Source organism: Oncorhynchus mykiss, chromosome 17, assembly GCF_057628025.1.
Source record: "Oncorhynchus mykiss isolate SJ-2025 chromosome 17, ASM5762802v1, whole genome shotgun sequence".
Lineage (NCBI taxonomy): Eukaryota > Metazoa > Chordata > Actinopteri > Salmoniformes > Salmonidae > Oncorhynchus > Oncorhynchus mykiss.
The window spans coordinates 17491795-17516037 of NC_143038.1; the positions used below are offsets into that span (position 1 = coordinate 17491795).

The 24243-nt window shown below is 41.1% G+C and overlaps 1 protein-coding gene across 2 annotated transcripts; it reads right to left on the bottom strand.

The window, feature by feature from the left end:
• Positions 1–45: 45 nt before the first annotated feature.
• On the bottom strand, positions 46–23909 carry LOC118940405 (equilibrative nucleoside transporter 1). 2 transcript variants are annotated; one of them, XM_090204950.1, is made up of 13 exons: positions 23857–23909; positions 20481–20555; positions 19960–20041; positions 19374–19552; positions 18307–18446; positions 12819–12953; positions 12622–12719; positions 12102–12180; positions 9936–10015; positions 5260–5368; positions 4970–5055; positions 1880–2079; positions 46–225 (listed from the first exon to the last, which is right to left on the bottom strand). In XM_090204950.1, the coding sequence occupies exons 2-13, from the start codon at positions 20504–20506 to the stop codon at positions 114–116; spliced, it is 1326 nt and encodes a 441-aa protein (XP_090061076.1). In that variant the 5' UTR covers positions 20507–20555; positions 23857–23909; the 3' UTR covers positions 46–113. The 2 variants fall into 2 exon arrangements, with proteins under 2 accessions (XP_090061076.1, XP_090061075.1); XM_090204949.1 differs by lacking the exon at positions 23857–23909 and adding an exon at positions 20978–21162 and having other exon boundaries at positions 20481–20556.
• Positions 23910–24243: the final 334 nt, after the last annotated feature.

Below are 24243 nucleotides of genomic sequence, written 5' to 3' on the forward strand. Positions count from 1 at the left end.
GTGAAACAGTATCGTTTGTTTAAAAAAGAGACAAATACATTTAAATTTGTTACCATGCAAGTTTTATAGGTCAATTTGGGGTTTTGGGGTCATGTTCTCTACAGGGCGCCATTTTAGACCAGGCCTCTGAAGAGGAATGAGAGGGATGCTCCCAGAGCTAAACCCAGGGACAAGAAGAAGGCCATAATGGCTCCAGCTGTCTCCGCTTCATGAGCAGCAACTTTTCTGTGGAGAGAGAGAATGACAGCCGATCAGGTGTGGTAAGATTTTTGGTGCAACCTCATTTCTGTCAACCTTGGAGACATTTTTCTCTCGTAATGACCCTTGCAACGTGAGTAAACTAACCATAACATTTTAAATAGACAGGAGTTCCAAAAATGAAATGAAAGCCATTTTTCTCAGTTCCACGCTATGAGCAGTTAATGCCTTTTTGCTTGGTAGTACAGAATTGCTTAGCGTTTACCATGTGTGTTATGCCTCGTCCTTCTAACAGACATTGTGACTTTAATAATTATCCCCCTATTTCTAAACTTTATTTGCCTAGCTAAAATGTTTGAATCCTTGACTAATGCTCAGCCAAGATCTTTCTTTACTTCAAAATCTATTCTAAATGTGCATCAGTCGGGCTTCAGACCAGGGCATAGCACCTTCTCGGCAGCATCACTGGTTTTAAATGATGGAGTAAATTGTTTGGATAGGAAGAAACAGTGTGCTGCTCTATTCATTGACTTGTCTAAAGCGTTCAACACTGTCGATAGATCTTTACACATTCAAAAAAGTTATCTGAATCTGGATCAGGTGACTGGTAATTGGGTTATGGTGCCCACATTGATCGTGTCCCTGCTTATAAATATCTGGGCATCTGGATTGACAAAAATGCATCTTTTAAAAAGCATATGGATGAGTTGAGAATAAAAATGGGCTTCTTCTTTAGAAATAGATAATGGCTCTTTCTGAACAGCAGAAAGCAGATCAATCAGTCAACTTTCCTGCAATTGCTAGACTACAGTGACACCATTTATACGACTGCAGGTGCCACTACACTGAAACCATTTAATTCAGTTTACCACACCACACCACACTTCATTACAGGTGACAGGTTCAGTACACATCATTGCATTCTATTGCAGAAAGTAAGCTGGCCGTCTCGTAGATCGATACACTGCTCTCTTTTTGTTTATATAGCCCTCTTGCACAAACGTCCACCGTACCATACTTCACTGTTCAATTATACGAGTCACCAGACCTGATCACAGGGTCCCGTTGATCTCTACAGAACTGGGGAAATTAGCATTCAGTTATTTTGCACCCTGTGTATGGAATGATCTGCAGACCTCTGCACCCTGGTGCTCCGTTACCTCTAGGGCAGTTCAATTTAGTAAGATGTTTTATTGTCACATACACCAGATGGGTGGAGTGATATGTGTTGTTTTACAGGGTCAGCCATAGTAATACAGCAAGCACCCTTGGAGCAAATAAGGGTTGAGTGCCTTGCTCAAAGGAATATCGACATATTTTTGACCTTGTCGGCTCGGGTATTCAAACCAGCGACCATTCGGTTACTGCTCTAACCGCTAGGCTACCTGCTCCTTGTTGAGGAATGTGAATTGCTTTTCTTAAATTGATTATAAATATTATGTCATTATTACGTTGTGTTTGTATAATTTGTATAATTTGTGTACTTTCAAAATAGGCCTAGCTCTCAATGGGATTTCTCTGTTAATAAAGAAATGTTGTATTTTTACTAATCCCTTCTATGTCAAATTTTAGATAGCAAATGGTTAGTTTGCTCACAGTGTGAGTCATTGTGAGAGTAAAATGTTGCCCGGTACCTTGAAAGTTTATCTATTTGGGTTTGTGCCCAGGCAAGAGGTCTTACTTGGGCCCAAAGCACATGCAAAGGCTGGCCAGGTATCCATTGGAAAAGGCAAAGACTATCATGAAGACGATGAACCAGGCGTCGTGTTCAAAGAAGATAGGCAGGTTGTAGCGGGGCTGAACATTGCACAGCATGAAGAGCGGCACGAAGATCACACGGGCCACCAGAAGAATGGGCACCAGTTTGCTGTCCTTCCCAGGCTGAAAGTAGAGGGATGCCAGACACACCACATTCACATTCAATGAAAAGCACTCAAGTGCATGTTCAATAAAACATTGCTGCTGTGTATGTTTTAAGCCGGTCACCACAAGATAAGGTAGTTATTTATATTCAGGGTAGTTCAGTGTTGACCTGTATTTTTCTCTCAGATGGTAAATTTACCACGTCAGTAAAGGCTTATGGGTAACCTTTATTGTTCTGATTCTTCAACATCACAGATTTTGTTTGCAAAATCAAGTATATTTATCTTCAAGGGATTTCTTTTTTTTGTGGGGGGGTGGAGCAGTAAGCAACTGATGAATAGTACGTTAGTCTAGCCCCTTCTATACTAATGACCATGGGTCCTGTACTGATCTTGTCACAATACTGATTGTCCTCACATTTTCAGAAATATGTCTGCACCTGTTATTAAATTGTGTTTCTTATCCTCAGATCCTCAAAAAGTTCTACATCTGCACCGTTGACTGGCTCCATCACCGCTTGGTACGGCAACCGCAAGGCATTCGACTGCAAGGCGCTACAGAGAGTGGTGAGTACGGCCCAGTACATCTCTGGGGCCGATCTCACTGCCATCAAGGACCTCTATACCAGGAGGTGTCAAAGGAAGGCCAAACAATTGTCAAAGATTCCAGCCACCCAAACAATAGACTGTTTTCTCCGCTACTGCAAGCGGCCCCAGTGCACCAAGTCCGAAACCAACAAGACCTTGAACAGCTTCTACCCCAAAGCCATAAGACTGCTAAACAAGACTGCTAAATAGCTAATCAAATGGCTACCCGGACCACCTGCATTGACCCTTTTTTCACTAACGTTTGCACTGACTCTATGCACAGACACTGGACTCTACCCACACCCTCACACATACTGACACCCCAACACACACATACACTACATATGCCCCCCCCCCCACACACTCACTTTCACACCCACAACATACTCTGTTGCCTCTGTCTATTATATATCCTGTTGCCTAGTCACTTTACACCTTCCTATATGTACATAGCAACCTCAATTAACTTGGTACTTGTACTCCCTGTATATAGCCATGTTATTTTTACTCATTATTGTTATCCACTGTCTATTTATTCCTGGTGTACATATTTATAAAAAAAAACAAGTCTATCTTTAACTCTGTATTATTGTAAAAGGACCCGTAAGTAAGCATTTCACTGTTAGTCTACACCTGTTGTTTATGAAGCATGTGACAAATAACATTTTATTTCTATCCATCCACTGTGACATTTGCAACATTCATTTGACATGCAAAATCGACCATCCCATAGAGAATGAATGTGTTGGGACGGAACACACAGCTTTTCTCAGACAGTCGAAATCATGAATCCGCATTATTTTTATGGATATATTAAAATAAATGTCAATAGAAAAACTGGTAGAATTTATTTTACAATCTGTCACAACCCGACCGTTGCTGAAGTGCACGAGATGAAGAGTAGAACTGAATTGAAAAGGAATCTCAGCACACTCGAGATCAATGCACAATTTTAAATGTATTTAGGCTTAGCTTTGGGTCGTCGGACTTTCATCGGAGGATACAAAAACACACAATGACTGGCCACATATAGGCAACGTGCGTTAATGCAATCAGATGTGATGAGCAACACCCGTGTACAACAAACACCAGGATGCACATCAGTAATCAATTATCTCAGAAAAAGTGTGACTTATTTGAGAGTTTATTGTCTATATGTGGCCTCTGTCAGTGTGTTTTATATGCTCTGATGAAGGTTTGACGACTGAAAACTCAGCCTAAAGTGAAAATTGTGCATTGATCCTCAGTGTGCGGAGATTCCTTTTCATTTACAAAAAAACAGGTCAAACAAAACGAAATGCAGCTAGTTGCGGTCTTTCCCGCTTCAGTTTGAGGTGATTGTGTTAGCTGTGTAGTTCGCGAGCTAACAAAGGGGAAGAGCCTCCATAGAAAATATTATTGTTTGACGTAGCAACCTTTTAATCAAACTAACGACCAGTCGGATGGGCTGGCAACGATGTCATTCAAACGAATGACCAGTCGAAATAGCTGGCAACAATGCAAATCGAACGAACTACCAGTGGGCATGGGTAGCAACCTCTGGACTATATCTTCGTGGAAGTACTATGAATAAACCAAATTTGTAATTAAAATATTATATGTTCATAATTATTTTAATATGTTGGTAACTGTTGTATAAAAGTGATAATAGCTTTGAAGCCGTGGTATATAGAATTTATTGGCAAGGTTTGCTGGCCCTCGACTTCATCTCGGGCCTAACACCCGTGTCTGGTTACAGGATCCAGGGGACACAGCTTCCTACTACACTGTAGGACCATTTGAAAAACAATTGAGGGGTTGGACATGTCGAGAGATGAGTCCTTATTGGTCCGTTATGTCACATGCTTCTGTCTATAACAGAATGGGTGCTTCCCCATTATTTAGATCATCTTTGCTACCACCGATTTTTGGAACGATACATCTATGGACAACTGCAAAAGTGTTGCTACTGCTCTCAAAAACATTGCTGCCCTGAATGTAGCTGGTGCTATCGACAAAGCTCAGTGGGCAAAAGTTTAAGGAGAGAGAACTTTCTGGAGGAAAATGTAATGCTGAGATGAGCGTGGATAAGGCTTAAGAGGGTGTGAACGATGCTGAATGGGTGCAAACAAGGGTGAGCTCTATAACAGGTTTGAAAATCTCTACAAAATCTTTCAAGGGCATTTTCTCCTATTTGTCCTATGTAATCCAGACCTGTAAACTGGAATCCTTAGTTCACAGTATGAAAAACTTGAACAGGAATCAGTTAGTTTCAGGCCCTTCCGTTATAACCGACCAATTTCTTTCACTCTATTTACAAGTGTATTGTTTTGGTGACTTACCCACATACACACAGCAGTAAGGCTTCTCCCAACCCAGTCGCTGAGGTTGAAGAGCAGGAAACAACACACGGGGATGAAGTACAGCTCTGAGATGAGAGAGCAATGTACAATAAGAGACCACGTCTGTTCATTTGTGTTTCATTGGTTGTGAATGACTGAATATGATCATGTTGTAAATGCTGGCAAAATGACAAGTCATATACTCTAATATGGACTCATAAACCGTGCTCTTATCATAGATACATACACGCATACATGTACCACACCCACCCACCCACACCCACACACACCCCAGGTGCCTCCATCAGCGATGGTAGACTTCACATCCACAGTGACTGCCGGGAAGGTGCCGATAGTGATGGTGAAGGCAAAACACACAGAGAGAGCCAGGACCCAGATCTAGAGTAAATGGATCAGAGCTTAAGAAGAAAGCACATTAGACCAGCTGAGGCCACCACAGACACCTTTTCCCCTGCAGATATACAGTTGAAGACAGAAGTTAACATACACCTTAGCCAAATGCATTTAAACTCAGTTTTTCACCATTCCTGATATTTAATCCTAGTAAATGTCTTAGGTCAGAAAGGATCACCACTTTATTTTAAGAATGTGAAATGTCAGAATTATAGTAGAGGGAATGATTTATTTAAGCTTTTATTTCTTTCATCACATTCCCAGTGGGTCAGAAGTTTACGTACACTCAATTACTATTTGGTAGCATTGCCTTTAAAATGATTTAACTTGGGTCAAACATTTCGGGTAGCCTTCCACAAGCTTCCCAGAATAAGTTGGGTGAATTTTGGCCCATTCCACCTGACAGAGCTGGTGTAACTGAGTCAGATTTGTAGGCCTTCTTGCTCGCACACACTTTTTCAGTTCTGCCCACAAATGTTCTATAGGATTGAGGTCGGGGCTTTGTGATGGCCACTCCAATACCTTGACTTTGTTGTCCTTAAGCCATTTTGCCACAACTTTGGAAGTATGCTTGGGGTCATTGTTAATTTGGAAGACGCATTTGCGACCAAGCTTTAACTTCCTGACTGATGTCTTGAGATGTTGCTTCAATATATCCACGTAATTTTCCTCCCTCATGATGCCATCTATTTTGTGAAGTGCACCAGACCCTCCTGCAGCAAAGCACCCCCACAACATGATGCTGCCACCCCCGTGCTTCACAGTTGGTATGGTGTTCTTCAGCTTGCTAGCTTCCCCATTTTTCCTCCAAACATAATGATGGTCATTATGGCCAAACAGTTCTATTTTTGTTTCATCAGGCCAAAGGATATTTCTCCAAAAACTACAATCTTGGTCCCCATGTGCAGTTGCAAACCGAAGTCTGGCTTTTTAATGCCGGTTTTGGAGCAGTGGCTTCTTCCTTGCTGAGCGGCCTTTCATGTTATGTCGATATAGGACTTGTTTTACTGTGGATATAGCTACTTTTGTACCTGTTTCCTCCAGCATCTTCACAAGGTCATTTGCTGTTGTTCTGGGATTGATTTGCACTTTTCGCACCAAATGACATTCATCTCCAGGAGACAGAACGCGTCTCCTTTCTGAGCGGTATGACAGCTGCGTGGTCCCATGGTGTTTATACTTGCGTACTATTGTTTGTACAGATGAACATGGTACCATCAGGTGTTTGGATGAACCAGACTTGTGGAGGTCTACAATGTTTTTTCTGAGGTCTGAGGATTTTCCCATGATGTCAAGCAAAGAGGCCCTGAGTTTGAAGGTAGGCCTTGAAATACATCCACAGTTTTACCTCCAATTGACTCAAATGATGTCAATTAGCCTATCATAAGCTTCTAAAGCCATGACATCCTTTAATACAGTGAATTATAAGTGAAATAATCTGTCTGTAAACAATTGTTGGAAAAATTACTTGTGTCATGCACAAAGTAGATGTCCTAACCGACTTGCCAAAACTATAAATTTGTGGAGTGGTTGAAAAACAAGTTTTAATGACTCCAATCTAAGTGTATGTAAACTTTCGACTTCAACTGTACACTTGTTAAGCACTATTGTGCTTGCATCCCTCAGTTAATTCAACCCCAGAGAAAGATAGAGAGCTGTATGTGGATCAGCTGTAGAACAAGGTTCCCCAACTCGCCGATGGTATATTTGGCCCCCCAAGTTTTCTGAGGAAAAAATATATACATCAATTATAATAATTTTGTGTGGAATTTTCATTTTTGGAGATACAAGACTCAAATAAAATACCAGGAAATCAGCTCCAAGTCATTTTTGTTAAAGAAATCTGCTCCCAATTATTCCCACGCATAATAGAGAGACACAACGTGATCGTGAGCAAGGTTTGAAACTATTATGCTTTAGTCAAACATTATGTCTGTTTGGGCTTCTTGTGGTCAAGTTGCAGTCTACAAATTATTTGTAAGTATGTTCCGGCACCCCGACTATCTGCTCAAGATAAAAACCAGCCCGCTGCAGAATCTAGTTCCTGTAGAACATCAACAGTGTGATTGAAGGTGCTCTTTGGTTTATGGATCTACTTTCGTAGTCTTGGAAAAATGGCAAGTTAATCAATTTTAAGGAGTTATATAAAGAGTGTCTTGGTTTTCGTGATTTTCCAATTCATAAAGTGAATTGAAATTTATTTTTTTTAACTGCAAAACTAATTTGCTGTGAAAGTGACTGGTCATTAGACATGCTATAGAGCTTAACAAACTGTAATTGAAAAAAATTATTGGTCCGTTTCACGAAATGAATCCAATTTGATTTTGTAAGTCGAAACTGTGCACCAATACAGAATTTTAAAAGCATGTTATATTGAAATAAGTTCCCTTTAATATATACAGTGCCTTTGGAAAGTATTCAGACCCGTTAACATTTTGTTACATTACAGCCTTATCCATCTACACTCAATACGCAATCTACACACAATACACCATAATGATGAAGCAAAAACAGGTTTTTAGTAATGTTTGTAAATGTATTAAATATAAAAAACAGAAATACCTTATTTACCTAAGTATTCAGATCTATTGCTATAAGACTCAAAATTGAGAACAGATGCATACTGTTTCCATTGATAATCCTTGAGTTGTTTCTACAACTTGATTGGGGTCCACCTGTGGTAAAAATTGATTAATTGGACATGATTTGGAAAGGCACACACCTGTCTATATAAGGTCCCACAGTTGACAGTGCATGTTAGAGCAAAAACCAAGCCATGAGGTCGAAGGAATTGTCCGTAGAGCTCCGAGATAGAACTGTGTCAAGGCACAGATCTGGGGAAGGGTGCCAAAAAAGTCTGCAACATTGAAGGTCCCCATTGAAGTAGCCTCAATCTTTCTTAAATGGAAGAAGTTTGGAACCACCAAGACTCTTCCTAGAGCTGGCTGCCCGGCCAAACTGAGCAATAGGGGGAGAAGGGCCTTGGTCAACAACCAAGAATCCGATGGTCACTCTGAAAGAGCTCCATAGTTCCTCTGTGGAGATGGGAGAACATGCCAGAAGGACAACCATCTCTGCAGCACTCCACCAATCAGGCCATTATGGTAGAGTGTCCAGAGGAAGCCACTCTTCAGTAAAAGGCACATGACAGCTTGCTTGGAGTTTCACAAAAAGCACCTAAAGAACTCTCAGACCATGGAGAAAAAAGATTCTCTGGTCTGATGAAACCAAGATTGAACTCTTTGGCCTGAATGGCAAACGTCCTGTCTGGAAGAAACCTGGGATCATCCCTATAGTGATGCATGGTGGTGGTAGCATCATGCTGTGGGGATGCTTTTCAGCGGCAGGGACTGGGAGACTAGTCAGGATCGGTTTCATCAGACCAGAGAATCTTGTTTCTCATGGTCAGAGAGTCCTTTAGGTGCCTTTTGGCAAACTCCAAGTGGACTGTCATGTGCCTTTTACTGAGGAGTGGCTTAATGAAACCCTGCTCCAGACCTCAGACTGGGGCGAAGGTTCCCCTTCCAACAGGGCAGCGACCCTAAGCACACAGCCAAGACAATGCAGGAGTGGCTTGGGACAAGTCTCTGAATGTCCTTGAGTGGCCCAGCCAGAGCCCAGACTTGAACCCGATCGAATATCTCTGAAGAGACCTGAAAATAGCTGTGCATCGACACTCTCAATCCAACACGACAGAGCTTGAGAGGATCTGCAGAGAAGAATGGTAGAAACTCCCCAAATACAGGTGTGTCAAGCTTGTAGCGTTATTCCCAAGTAGACTCAAGGCTGTAATCACTGCCAAAGGTGCTTCAACAAAGTACCTAGTAAAGGGTCTGAATACTTATGTAAATGTGATATTATATTTTTTCTACGTTTGCGAAAAGTTCTAAAAACCTGTTTTTGTTTTGTCAATATCGGGTATTGTGTTGATTGAAAAAAACAATCTAATCAATTTTAGAATAAGGCTGTAACATAACAATGTGGAAAAAGTCAAGGGGTCTGAATACTTTCCGAATGCACTGTAGACCACATAGAGAATTCAATAAATCTGATTATTTATATGAATAAAGACTTTAAATAAAAGATATATAATAAAGACACTTTTCGTCCATTAAAATAACATCAAATTGATCAGAAATTCAATGTAGACATTGTTAATGTTGTAAATGACTATTGTAGCTGGAAACTGCAGATTTTTTTTATGTAATATCTACATAGGCGTACAGAAGCCCATTATCAGCAACCATCACTCCTGTGTTCCAATGAAACATTGCTGATTAAAGAAGCAATAAAACTGGCCTTCTAGGCAGAGTTTCTCTGTCCATGTGTCTGTGTTCTTTTGCTGACGTTTTCTTTTTATTGGCTAGTCTGAGATATGGCTTTTCTTTGTAACTCTGCCTAGAAGGCCAGCATCCCGGAGTCGCCTCTTTACTTTTGACGTTGAGACTGGTGTTTTGCGGGTACTATTTAATGAGGAACATTGCCTTTACATTTCAATCATTCAATAAAGTTGAACTTCAACAATATAGATTGAATCCAGCCCTTAATTTACCTTCTTGAAGATGGTCAACATGGACACGTTTTGCTCCTCTTCTCCTTTTTTGAAAACAGGTTTAGTCTCTGCTGCATTTTCTGAGGGGTTAAGGAACAAGGCAATCCATTAAAGGGGCAATCTGCAGTTCAAACAATAGCAAAGCAGAGACCCCCACCACTATTTCAGTAAACAGCTGAGGGATGGGGCTGGAGAAATGTAACCACTTTCAAATTCATAGACAGAGCTATGGATGCAAGGACATTTTGTCTCAAAATGTGCATCAGCCAGTTGCATGTTATCCAATGCTACATGTATTGATAGCTGTTCCCATAAGATAGCCTGGCACATTTAGCCCTAACCTGACCAGCTGTCCTGTCCGGTGATTATTTCTTCTAACAAATTCCACATCAGCCTATCAAAGATCTTAGACTTTATGTCCACCAAACAATATCATTTCTGAAAATAGGTCTTGGCCACCAGAGGGATATTTTAAACCTCCAAATTCAAGGTTACTTTTGTTCCACTTGGTCTTTCACAATTGTAGTGTTGAAATATTGCATGATGCATCCTTGACTAGGCTTCTAATGTCAGAACAATTCTACTAGGCTACGTCAGAACAATTCTACTAGGCTACGTCAGAACAATTCTACTAGGCTACGTCAGAACAATTCTACTAGGCTACGTCAGAACAATTCTACTAGGCTACGTCAGAACAATTCAAGAGGTACGTTTTAACATAGTTTATTCAAAATATTCAGAGCCTTGACTTTTTCCACATGTTGTTACATTACAAGCCTTTTTCTAAAATTGATTGAACTGTTTTTTTCTCTCATCAATCTATACACAATACTCCACATTGCAAAGCAAAAACTATTTTTAGAAAATGTTGCTAATTTATAAAACATAAGAAACTGAAATTTGACATTTACATACTGTAAGTATTCAGACCCTTTACTCAGTACTTTGTTGAAGCACCTTTGGCAGCGATTAAAGCCCTGCGTCTTCTTGGGTATGACGCCACAAGTTTGGCACTCCTGTTTTTGGGGAGTTTCTCCCATTTGTCTCTGCAGATGCTCTCAAGCTCTGTCAGGTTGGATGGGGAGCATTGCTGCACAGCTATTTTCAGGTATGTCCAGAGATGTTCAATTCCGGGCTCTGGCTGGGCCATTTAAGGACATTCAAAGACTTGTCCTGAAACCACCTCTGTGTTGTCTTGGCTGTGTGCTTAGGGGCGTTGTCTTGTTGGAAGGTGAACCTTCACCCCAGTCTGAGGTCCTGAGCGATCTGGATCATGTTATCATCAAGGAGCTCTCTGTACTTTGTTCAGTTCATCTTTCCCCTGGTCCTGACTAGTCTCCCAGTCCCTGCCATTGAAAAACATCCTCAAAGCATGATGCTGCCACCACCATGTTTCACCGTAGGGATGGTGCTAGGTTTCCTCCAGATGTGACGCTTGGCATTCTGGCCAAAGAGTTCAATCTTGGTTTCATCAGACCAGAGACTCTTGTTTCTCATGGTCTGAGAATCCTTCAGGTGCCTTTTGGCAAACTTCAAGCAGGCTGTCAAGTGCCTTTTACTGAGGACTGGCTTCCATCTGGGCACTCTACCATAAAGGCTTGATTGGTGGTGCTGCAGAGATGGCTGTCTATCTGGAAGGTTCTCCCATCTCCAAAGAGGAACTCTGGAGCTCTGTCAGACTGACCATTGCATTCTTGGCCACCTCCCTGACCAAGGCCTCTCTCCTGTTTGCTCAGTTTGGCCGGGCGGCCAGCTCTAGGACAAGTCTTAGTGGCTCCAGATTTCTTTCACTTAAGAATGATGGAGGCTACTGTGTTCTTGGGGATCATCAAAGAGTGCAAGAAATGTTTTTGCACCCTTCTTCAGATCTGTGGCTTGACACAATCCTGTCTCGGAGCTCTACGAACAATTCCTTTGAGCTCATGGCTTGGTTTTTGCTCTGACATGCACTGTCAATAATGAGACCTTATATAGACAGGTGTGTGCCTTTCCAAATCATGCCCAATCAATTTAATGTACCACAGGTGCACTTCAATCAAGTTGTAGAAACGTCTCAATGATGATCAAAGGAAACAGGATGCACCCGAGCTCAATTTCGAGTCTTTGTCTTATTTCTACATTTAATATTTTCACAAATCTAAGAAACAGAAATGGCTGTCGTTTTACCTTTCTTGAGTAGATCCAGCTTGTTCTCCTCATCACTAATTCTGTTTCCACTTTGGGTCTTGTAATATTGGTAGAACTCCTAAAGTAAGGTTCAGAACGACAAATTATCTCACAGTGGGGATGGTAGTTAAACGGAGGAGATCAACTGGAATGGATCAAATGGAGGTATTACGCATTTTGGTTCCTTTAACAACACTGGAAAATCAATAAGTAGTGAATTAAATGATGTGAAAGGGTAACCATTTTTCACCTTAAAATGTATACCAACAAAAACCCATTGATTTCAAAGTATAACAAACCATACAACTCTATGCACAAGGACTACTTTTAACAATTTATACAGAGCATTCTACAAAAATTAATTTACAGTAAACACTGTGCAGTTGCAAAGTTTGGTAACTATTACGGTAAATTGCCCGAAAGCATTATTTGCATTACTTATTATCATTGAGTAAACTCTCCTCAGCACTTTTTCAGACAAATTGATGTAATAACTTAAAATCCAGAGTTGAGTTTTTACCAGTTTAGGGAGGACCACATAGGATATTATGGCCAATAAGATCACTACACAGGCTGTGATGAAGTATCCAAAAGCAGCGTCATTTATCTCCGAGCCACCTGGGGAAGGAGAGAGAGAGAGAGTGAGAGAGCGAGAGAGAGAGTTGACTTTGGAATGCCACTGTTGCCCCCCACCCCTGTATCACCTCTCAGACTTACTTGAGATAGCACAGATCATGGAGAAGGCAGCAAAAGTTCCCGCCAGGCCTTGCCCACTCATGATGGGTGTGGTGTATTTGGTAGGCAGCTGGCCTGCCATGCCAAACAGACTGCCCTGCAGGATAGCTCCAAAGGCTGAAGAGGTTGTAAAAAAAAAACAGTCATAATTCTGACCAGAGTCCAGTCATACAGCAAGGAATTATCGCTTGATGAATTAATGACTACTCATTAAGTGATCCCAATCTGCCCCATTTACTGCTCGTACACTTCTCTACATATTTATTTGGACAGTGAAGCAAAATCTTTTAATTTGGTTCTGTTCTCTAGTATTTTGGATTTGAGATCAAATGTTTCATGAGGCAACAGTACAGAATGTCTGTCACCTTTAATTTGAGGGTATTATCATACACATCTGTTTTGCCATTTAGAAATGGAAGTATTTGTCATAAGTATTTGAACAAATTCACTTATAGTGTATTAAAGTAGTCAACATTTTTGTATTTGGTTTCCATATTCCTAGCACACAATGACTACATCAAACTTGTGACTCTACAAACTTGTTGGATGCATTTGCAGTTTGTCTTGGTTGTGTTTCAGATTATGTTGTGCCTTATAGAAATGATGGTAAATAACTGAAAGTGCAAACCTCCACATTTAATCATGGCAAGGCAACTGGAAACATGACCGAATACAAACAGTGTTATTCACTCCGCAAGGCAATCAAACAAGCAAAGCGACAGTATAGAGACAAAGTAGAGTCGCAATTCAACTGCTCAAACATGAGGCATATGTGGCCTATAGGACAAACCAGTGCCACCGACACAGCCCGCTACCAACGACTGAGGACCAACATGAGTAAAACATTTAAACGTATTAACCCTTGCATTCCTAGCCGCATCCTTAGAGCATGCACAGACCAGCTGGCTGGTGTGTTTACTGACATATTCAATCAATCCCTAACCCAGTCTGCGGTCTCCATTGTTCCTGTTCGCAAGAAAGCTAAGGTAACTGAACGAAATGACTATCATCATGAAGTGCTTTGAGAGACTAGTCAAGGATCATATCACCTCCACCCTACCTGATACCCTAGACCCACTCCAATTTGCTTACCGCCCCAATAGATCCACAGACGATGCAATCGCCATCGCATTGCCCTATCCCATCTGGACAAGATTAATACCTATGTATTGGGGCGGCAGGTAGCCTAGTGGTTAGAGCATTGGGCCAGTAACTGAAAGGTTTGCTAGATCGAATCCCCGAGCTGACAAGGTAAAAATATGTTGTTCTGCCCATGAACAAGGCAGTTAACCCACTGTTCCCTGGTAGGCCGTCATTGTAAATAAGAATTTGTTCTTAACTGACTTGCCTCAGGAGGCTGAAGAAATTTGGCTTGTCACCTAAAACCCTCACATTCGAGACCATCCTTTCAGACTGTATCACAGCCTGGTACGGCAACTGCAACGCCCTCAACCGCAAGGCTCTCCAGAGGGTAGTGCAGTCTGCACAACACATCACCGGGGGCAAACTACCTGCCATCCAGGACACCTACAGCACCCGATGTCACAGGTAGGCCAAAAAGATCATCAAGGACAACAACCACCCGAGCCACAGCCTGTTCACCCCACTATCATCCAGAAGGTGAGGTCAGTAGACTGAAAAACAGATTCTATCTCAAGGCCATCAGACTGTTAAACAGCCATCACTAGCATAGAGAGGCTGCTGCCAACGCACAGACTCACTGGCCACATTAATAAATGGATTTATTAAAGGTATCACTTTAAATTATGGCACTTTAATAATGTTTACATTACTCATCTCATATGTATATACTGCATTTTATACCATCTATTGCATCTTGCCAATGACACACGGCCATCGCCGTTTGCGATTTGCGACTGCACATGACGACTGCACATGAAGTAACTTTCAAAGTTCTTGAAATGTTCCATATTGACTGATCTTCATGTCATAAATTAATGATGGACTGTAGTTTCTCTTTGCTTATTTTAACTGTTCTTGCCATAATATGGTATTTTACCAAATAGGGCTATCTTCTGTATACCCGCTTACCTTGCCACAACACAACTGATTGGCTCTAATGCATTAAGGAGGAAAGAAATTCCACAAATACATTTTTAAGAAAGCACACCTGTTAATTGAAATGCATTTCATGAAGCTGGTTGAGAGAATGCCAAGAGTGTGCAAAGCAATCATCAAGGCACTTTTTTGTTTACTACATAATTCTGTATGCGTTATTTCATAGTTTTGATGTCTTCACCATTGTTCTACAATGTAGAAAATAGTAAAAATAAAGAAACACCTTTGAATGAGTAGGTCTTCTAAAGCTTTTGAACGGTAGTGTATACAGTTGAAGTCGGAAGTTTACATACACCTTAGTCAAATACATTAAATCTCAGTATTTCACAATTCCTGACATTTAATCCTAATAAAAATTCCTTATCTTAGGTCAGTTAGGATCACCACTTTATTTTAAGACTGTGAAATGTCAGAATAATACTAGAGAGAATTATTTATTTAAGATTTTATTTATTTCATCACATTCCCAGTGGGTCAGAAGTTTACATACACTCAATTAGTATTTGGTAGCATTACCTTTCAATTGTTTAACTTGGGTCAAGCGTTTCTGGTAGCCTTCCACAAGCTTCCCAGAATAAATTGGGTGAATTTTGGCCCATTCCTCCTAATAGAGCTGGTGTAACTGAGTCAGATTTGTTGGCCTCCTTGCTCTCACACGCTTTTTCAGTTCTGCCCACAAATTCTCGATGGGATTGAGGTCAAGGATTTGTGATGGCCACTCCAATACCTTGACTTTGTTGTCCTTTAGCCATTTTGCCACAACTTTGGAAGTATGTTTGGGGTCATTGTCCATTTGGCAGACACATTTGCGACCAAGTTATAACTTCCTGACTGATGTCTTGGGATGTTGCTTCAATATATCCACATAATTTTCCTTCCTCGTGAGGTCATCTATTTTGTCCACCAGTCCTCCTGCAGCAAAGCACCCCCACAACATGATGCTGCCACCCCCGTGCTTCATGGCTGGGATGGTGTTCTTCAGCTTGCAAGTCTCCCCTTTTTTCTTCCATACATAATGATGGTCTTTATGGCCAAACAGTTCTGCTTTTGTTTCATCAGACCACAGGACATTTCTTCAAAAAGTATGATCTTTGTCCCCATGTGCAGTTGCAAATCGTAGACTGGCTTTTTTTATGGTGGTTTTGGAGCAATGGCTTCTTCCTTGCTGACCTGCCTTTCCGGTTATGTCGATATAGGACTCGTTTTACTGTGGATATAGCTACTTTTGTACCTGTTTCCTCCAGCATCTTCACAAGGTCCTTTGCTGTTTAATCGGTATTTGTGATTGTATCACACCTGTGCCGATGCAAAAATATTTTGATGTGGGGCGCAGTCCTCAAACAATCACATGGCATGTTTTCGCTGTAATTGGTACTGTAAATCAGACAGTGCAGTTAGATTAACAATAATTTAAGCTTTCATCTGATATAAGACACTTACATGTACTGTACATCAATTTTTAAAATCCATAATATTTATGATTATTTAATTGAATTGCTAGCTAGCTGGACTCCTATCCCTAAGAAGATTCTTCAGATATATGTGTTGACTGAATATAAGCAGCAAGTGATGTCTGCTAAATAATGGGGCTGTCATATACTGTAGCCTCTGCACCTACTGTACATACACATGAGTTACTCACTCATTCATGGCTGTTGATCAAAATAAATAAGTACCAACATTCTTTCTGATCGTCTTTAATAAAAAAATGTTTGACTGTCCGTCTCATGACCTCAAACTGCACCATTTTGTTTCTCTCCGTCGCCAACACGCACTTTAAACATTTGGATAATAAAGGATTTAAATGCATTTTGAAGACAGAAGCTGGCTCTTAATGAGTTCCGAGAGGCGATCTGTAATCCAATGATTATTATTATTATTAACAACCCTGCATTATAATGATATAAAAGCCCCTTAGATATTCTCACAGAGCAGATTTGCCATAAAAAGCACACATTTGTAAGTCCCAAACTCTAAAAGTAATTAGAAAGGTAGATACAAATGTAGTAATCAAGTGACATGGCCAAACTTTAATCGACAGAAAATAGCCTGCTAAATGTCTACAAAGAAGCAGCTGAAGCTACTGACCTGTCTGTCTCTGACTCCGACCAGCTGTGATCGAGATGCTCCCTCCACTCAGACCATCGATGCTTCCTTCGCTCATACATCCAAACAACTCTCTGGTCCATGATCTCTTCAGACCTCTTTATTTTCATGATTAGCCTAATTTATTTTTCTTGAATTTCCTGTACATGCAATTCAGCTTTTAGCTGCCATATACTGTATACTGAAATAAAGCTAAACTCAGTTATAGTTATCCTGCTAGTTGTGAATCAGTGGAGGCTGCTGAGGGGAGGATGGCTTATAATAATGGCTGGAACGGAGTAAATGGAATGGCATCAAACACATGTGTTTGATGACATCTGTGAGGGAAGAATTATGTATTTACCTGATTTATAATAGTAAGACTTTTCTGTTCTACTAGTGTCTGTGTTTTTATGGTCACCCCTCCTCTAATCTGGGCGTATGGTCACCAGAGATGGCTTGAGCTGACAAATTAGTTAAAGACTGCATTACATAGACAATAATGTGTTTTACTAGAGATAGCTAAGGAGTAGAACAATCCCTCATTGTCTTAAAATCATCCTTGCATCTGGGAAACTAAATCAGGGTGGAGTTAAGACAACAACCCACGTGCAGATAACGACAGGATGAACCCAGAGTGGCTTATGATGCCCCAATCTGCATGGGATGTGTGGATCCAATCATGATTAAGCATTTTTAGTGTCAGCTAAAAATAGTATTCTGCATTTGTGTAAAGGTTAGGTTACTCGGTACAACACTCAAGGGTGTGGGGTCGACCAGGCTCACTATTGCAATAATTAATCGATATTGAATAAAGATGATTGTTTGAAGAAGTGACAAAGTCTCTCTCACTTGATTAGAATATTCCAAGACAAATCCCACCTATTCCACTCCAGCCATTACCACGAGCCCATTTTCCCCAATTGAGGTGCCACCAACCTTCTGCGTTGTGAATTCCCCCCTAAAACGAATACCTTACTTGTCATTCTTGCACTAACACTTGTCTTATCTTACTAGCACTGATTTTACTGATATATGCTTTAGTGAGTAATGTTATTCTTTGCAATGCCTGTGATATGTGGTTGTTCTATCTACCTTAGTGGAATGCACTGACTGTAAGTCACCCTTGATAAGAGCTAATGAACAAAATGTAAAATCTTAAATAAAGACATACTACATTGAGGGTGCTGAGGACTAGTTCTACTTTCAGGACAACTCAGATGATTGAAGGGGGAAAGATTTGACACGTTAAAAAGAGGGAGGAAGGAGGCAAAAAAGGGACAGTAGAAAGGTCGGAAAAACTCACAGTTTATGATGACAATCTTGATCATGGTCAACGTGAAAAAGGGGAGGGGTGCCATCTCTATTTTAACCAAAATGGCTGTCAGAAGAAACACCACCAAAATCACTGCCAGGCTGCCCATGATCCGAAACTTCTGAGGAATCCTGTGAGTTAGAGAGTTGAAGTGAAATATCTGAGGTCAATCTTATGCTTATTACAAGTGTTTCTCCTGCCTAGTACACTTTTCACAGTGTACACATCAGGGCCAAGCTGAAATGCTGTGGTTGCCACTGTAGTTGCTGGAACCGTCCTAGAAAGGACAATGTGAAAATAATATATCTGCTCTAGTACAGTGCAGCTTGGGTCGGCAAGATAGTGTAAAAAGGGTACAATTCTCTAAGTTGAACCCCAAAGAAAATCTAAACATGCCTGCTCAATACATGCACACATTATCATATTAGATGTCCAGCAAAAGATTAAAGTCCTACTCCAGTCAAATATGGTCTATTATATTTGCAAGATACTTCTAGTGACTGCTCTAACAATGGAAATACATGTCCTCAAAGATGGAAGGCAGGTGGGAGGAGGAGAGATCAGGTGGGACCATTCTAGCCAATGAGTGTGCCAAAACTTCACATTTGTTGATTTTTAGCAATGTTCACGTAGACTTGATTGTGTGTTTTGGATAATTGTCTTGCTGCACGACCGAAACTACGCTTCAGCTTCAGCTCACAGACGGATGGCCTGACATTCTCCTGAAGAATTCTCTGATACAGAGCAGAATTCATGGTTCCTTCTATTAAGGTATGTCGTCCAGGTACTAAGGCAGCAAAGCATACCCACACCATCACACTCCCACCACCATGCTTGACTGTTGGTATGAGGTTCTTACTGTGGAATGCAGTGTTTGGTTTTCGCCAGACATAATGGGACCCATCTCGCCCTTGTGTGTGTACATGACTGCATTTATACTTGGTATATTGTTTTTCAACAGGAAAAGTAAAAGATAGCTGTAGTGCATCTTCAAGATGTAACTTTTGGAGTAGTGCTTTAATGCATTAGGAAAGATGTGGTTGGGGTGGTGGACAAACCTTTGATGCAGGACTGAGTTGAGACAGGTGAAGGCCAGTAAAGGCACCATGGCACAAAGTGTCATTACGTTATTGAACTTGGCCTCCAAAAGGCTACAGTTGTTCCCTTCTTCCCCGGTCCCATTGCCTGACAGGCTGGTGCCCATTTGGGAGGGGTCTCTGAGACGGCTGCTAAAATACTGTACAGACAGAGGACAGCCTCTTAATTTTTGTTAATTGCTGATGTGTGGTGATAGTTCTGGCACAACATGTCTGCCATGCATCACCCTTGTGGGTGCTATACATCCTTAGTGGAAGAAATACAATAATATATAAAATATACAATTATGTGAAGCACATTGAGCATGCTATAAAATGCTATTTAATTTAAAACCATCATTAATTATTATAATGAGTAGATTAAGGGTTATCAGTACTTCTGTTAATAATCATTGGCTATCAAGAAGATCTGAAAAGTAAGACTTGAGACATATTTAGAAATTGATACAGACATTTCACTAAAAGCTCTGGCATTGTATCGTTGAAATATATTCTTTAATTATTCACAATCTTAAGGTAGATGATAAAAAAATATTGTGTGCTCTACCATGGTGGCTGTCATAAAGAAGTTCCATGGCAGGAGCGTTCCTAAGCCCAGCATGAAAAAGATCAGCCACACGCCATTGTTTCTGTTGGATGACAGAGTAGAGGAAACTAGGGTTACAGACGTTATTTGTAATTTGACAAAAAATACCATATTATGTAGGCCCACAGAAATTATAAAGGTAGAGTGGTAATTACTTGACTGTTATGATACAAAATGTGGGGGATTTAATTAAGCAAATTCTAGTCATTTCTGTAGGACTATGTGCAACCACTGGGGGAACCCTGGACGTCTGACTGACCTCAAGGTGAGCCCGCTAACCACAGTCCCTGAAGAGTTAACTCCCTTAGGGGAACTCGTAACACACTTCCAATCCAAAGGCTAACATAGCGGTTACATTACCATTTGGTGCAGAGAAGTAACCAAGTGTGTCACAGAAACTTGATACTGTATCTGAGGGCGCATTGTCAAAATGTGACGATGTCACCATACACACTGAACTCATAAAGGAGGCTGCTACTCACTTGTCTTTTGGCTCGTGGACGGTCATTATTTATCTTCAGTGATTACTATCACCCTTTTCCACACTTCAGCACCAAACTTGAAAGAAATGGGTTGGATTGAAAAACATTATGTTTTTTTCTCTTTAGTCATGTCGAGGAATACAAGAAAACAAACTCATAGAATTGCATTTTATTTTATCAAATACATTAGAGAGGGTTTTAGGAACTTAAACTGGGCTAGTGGAATAAAAAATTGTATTTGAATGAATATGGGGCTATGAGATCTGAAAACTAGGGTTAGACTACATTTCCACAGTGCTGAAACTTCAATTGAATGACTGAAATGAAGATCTGCTGACTCTTTGCATGCTATTCAGTAGCATACTGACTAATAGCCTAGGCTACAGTTGTTTTTGCTCCTGTACAATGTAAGATTGATATTCGTAATATTACCAAACATCAAGGCATTAGACAGAGAGAGCATCATGCAATGTGATAATGAGAGATCAAAAACTTACAGCAACAGACTCAGTATCATCAACTACCCATTTCCAGACAGTTGTCAAGATCTTCTTATTTTTTAAAGTTGAGAGGTAGGCTAATGGACATTCTAAGAACTCAGATGTTGACTCCTCCCAAAATCAGGGAAGCCCTCACTCCTCCCAGCACAACTATGTGTGCGTTTCAGAAGCTTATAGTGACTAACTGGCGCTATCTTAATGTCTACTCTGCCCCACAGCCTCCCGACACGCTTTTCCATATTCCCCACACTACTGGGAAGAGAGCTGTGATGTATCAAAAGAATAACAACTTAAAATGAATAAGCTACATTATTTTTCTCTATCTGCTTAATAACTGTACGGGCCTCATTACATTTTCTATTGGGATCTGTAGGCTATGACATCTCACAAGGTAGCCTACTGTGTTCAGTCTTAGGACAATACTGGTCAAAATGGATGGTCTGATTAGATTAATCATTCTAACAATATGCAATTCAACCTTATCAATAACTTCCTTACTTTACCTTTTTCATTGCCCTGTGTCTCTGGGGTGAAATAAATGAGAACCACACCTCCCTGTCTCTCTCTATCACTCTCTCTCTGTCCCTCCATCTCTCTTTCTGTCCCCCTTCTCTCTCTCTGTCCCTCCCTCCCTCTCTCTCTGTCCCTCCCTCACCCAGGCATGCACATTCACAGACCTTTTTTCTTTAAAAACCGTCTCCTTTTCTCAAATTTAGCCTAGGTCTTGTGTTCCTCTGGTTAGCAAATGCAACTCAGCAAGTGCTCTACTCCCTGCACTTAAGGGGCTTGAGTGTCAGCAGTAGAGCACTCACATATGCCACGCTACACATGTATCAAGACAATTATGTGTTGCACAAAAGTACTGTGCATGTACTAGGCTAGGCTATAATGATCAGTCAGACAGGGTGCAGATGTAAAAATCTAAACAAATAGTTTAGGTGTATAAATGCAATAACCCTACCTTCCAAGCCTCTAAACATTACACGGTAAGCAAATGAGTATAGAGCCCACTACCATTTGGTCAACCAATAGCCTATGTACAGCCTTGTCTACACTGTGCAAAATCAGGAAAACTCTCTCTTAAAAACACATGAACTGTGCACTAAAATCCAAATGCATTGTTGGTCTACAGCACACAGTACACTGTACCATGACGTGCAAGGCATCAATGTTGCATAATTCTACATACATTTTCCTGACGCAGTTGTATTTACACAGACCGTAGCTCCAAATCAAACATATACAACTATCTCAAGTCAGTAGGAGTAGTCATGTCTGACGCAACAGAATGGAATGATGTTGCTGGCAGGATTGAGTTGAGCGAAAGCTGTGTGATGTTAAGCAGGACCTAGGAGTTAGGCCTACAGTGTCTCCTGACCCCTCCTCTCTCAGCCTCCAGTATTTATGCTGCAGTAGTTCATGTGTCAGGGGGCTAGTCTGTCTGTTATATCTGGACTATTTCTCCTGTCTTATCCGGTGTCCTGTGTGAATTAAAGTATCCTCTCTCTAATTCGCTCTCTCTTCCTTTCTCTCTTTCTGAGGACCTGAGCCCTAGGACCATGTTTCAGGACTACCTGGTCTGATGACTCCTTGCTGTCCCCAGTCCACCTGGCCGTGCTGCTGCTCCAGTTTCAACTGTTCTGCCTGCGACTATGGAACCCTGACCTGTTCACCGGATGTGCTACCTGTCCCAGACCTGCTGTTTTCAACTCTCTAGAGACAACAGGAGCGGTAGAGATACTCTGAATAATCAACTATGAAAAGCCTGCTGACATTTACTCCTGAGGTGCTGACCTGTTGCACCCTCAACAACCACTGTGATTACCATTATTTGACCATGCTGGTCATTTATGAACATTTGAACATCTTGGCCATGTTCTGTTATAATCTCCACCCGGCACAGCCAGAAGAGGACTGGCCAACCCTCATAGCCTGGTGCCTCTCTAGGTTTCTTCCTAGGTTTTGGCCTTTATGGGGAGTTTTTCCTAGCCACCGTGCTTCTACACCTGCATTGTTTGCTGTTTTGGGGTTTTAGGCTGGGTTTCTGTACAGCACTTTGATATATCAGCTGATGTAAGAAGGGCTATATAAATACATTTGATTTGATAAAGGATTTTAGCTCTGGATAAGATCCCATGTGATATCAGAAATAAATAGGTATGAGGGGTTGCTTTGCAAAGACGTGGCAGTCCTTGTGAAATATCAAAATGTGTTAGTGTAACAGTATAACTTTAGACCGTCCCCTCGCTCGTACCCGGGCGCGAACCAGGGACCCTCTGCACACATCAACAACAGTCACCCACGAAGCATCGTTACCCATCTATCCACAAAAGCCGCGGCCCTTGCAGAGCAAGGGGAACTACTACTTCAAGGTCTCAGAGCAAGTGACGTCACTGATTGAAACGCTATTTAGCGCGCACCGCTAACTAAGCTAGCCGTTTCACTAGCTCAACGATGGACGAATGCCACACCCAAGCAAAATAACATTTACCCTATTGAATACAAGGTACATGCGGTACAATTTTTTGTGAAAGTAAGTAGAGATTCTTTTTTAATCCAAACTGAGATGAATAGTAGCCTAATCATGGCTAGGATAACTCTTAGAGAATCTTAAGTGATGAGCAATTGTGGTTGATCTTGCCTATCCAAAGACTAATACAAAAAAGTAGGCCTAATATTTAATAAAGGGCCTCATTTTGTACATAATTTAAGTAGCCTAATCTTTAACAACAAAGGTGTTATTGCGTTCTGATGGTGTTGGAGTCGTGCTTGGCTACGTAGTCATGGGGAAACAGGGAGTACAGGAGGGGACTAAGCACACACCCCTGATGGGCCCAGGTGTTTTCAGTATCGGCGTGGCAGTTTTGTTGTTACATACCCTTACCACCTGGGTCAGGAAGTCCAGGATCCAGTTGCAGATGGAGGTGTTTAGTCCCAGGGTCAGCACTATGGTGTTGAACGCTGAGCTGTAGTCAATAAACAACAAGTCAGAATAAGATCGTCTGCTAAATTACCAAAATGTAAATGTACATTTGTGTATATAGGCCTGTTCTTTGTCATCTAGGTAATTGCATCAGTTTATACTTAGGCTCCAGATATGTCAGCAGATATGTCATACAATATTTAGACCCAGTTGAATTAAGATATTGTGCAAAAACACACTGTCACTCTTCTTTACAAAATATGATTGAGGGTTCAAATGAGAACCACTAAGCCTGAGCTCCAGCTGAAGAAGGTGGGGTTATTTTGAAGAATAATTTAGG

Coding starts and splice junctions, on each gene's coding strand:
- LOC118940405 (XM_090204950.1), bottom strand. CDS start 20,506: ATGACCGTCCACGAGCCAAAAGACAA. Junction 12,954..18,306: donor CAAGATTGTCATCATAAACT/GTGAGTTTTTCC, acceptor CAACCTCTTCAG/CCTTTGGAGCTATCCTGCAG. Junction 226..1,879: donor TGCATGTGCTTTGGGCCCAA/GTAAGACCTCTT, acceptor CTCTCTCCACAG/AAAAGTTGCTGCTCATGAAG.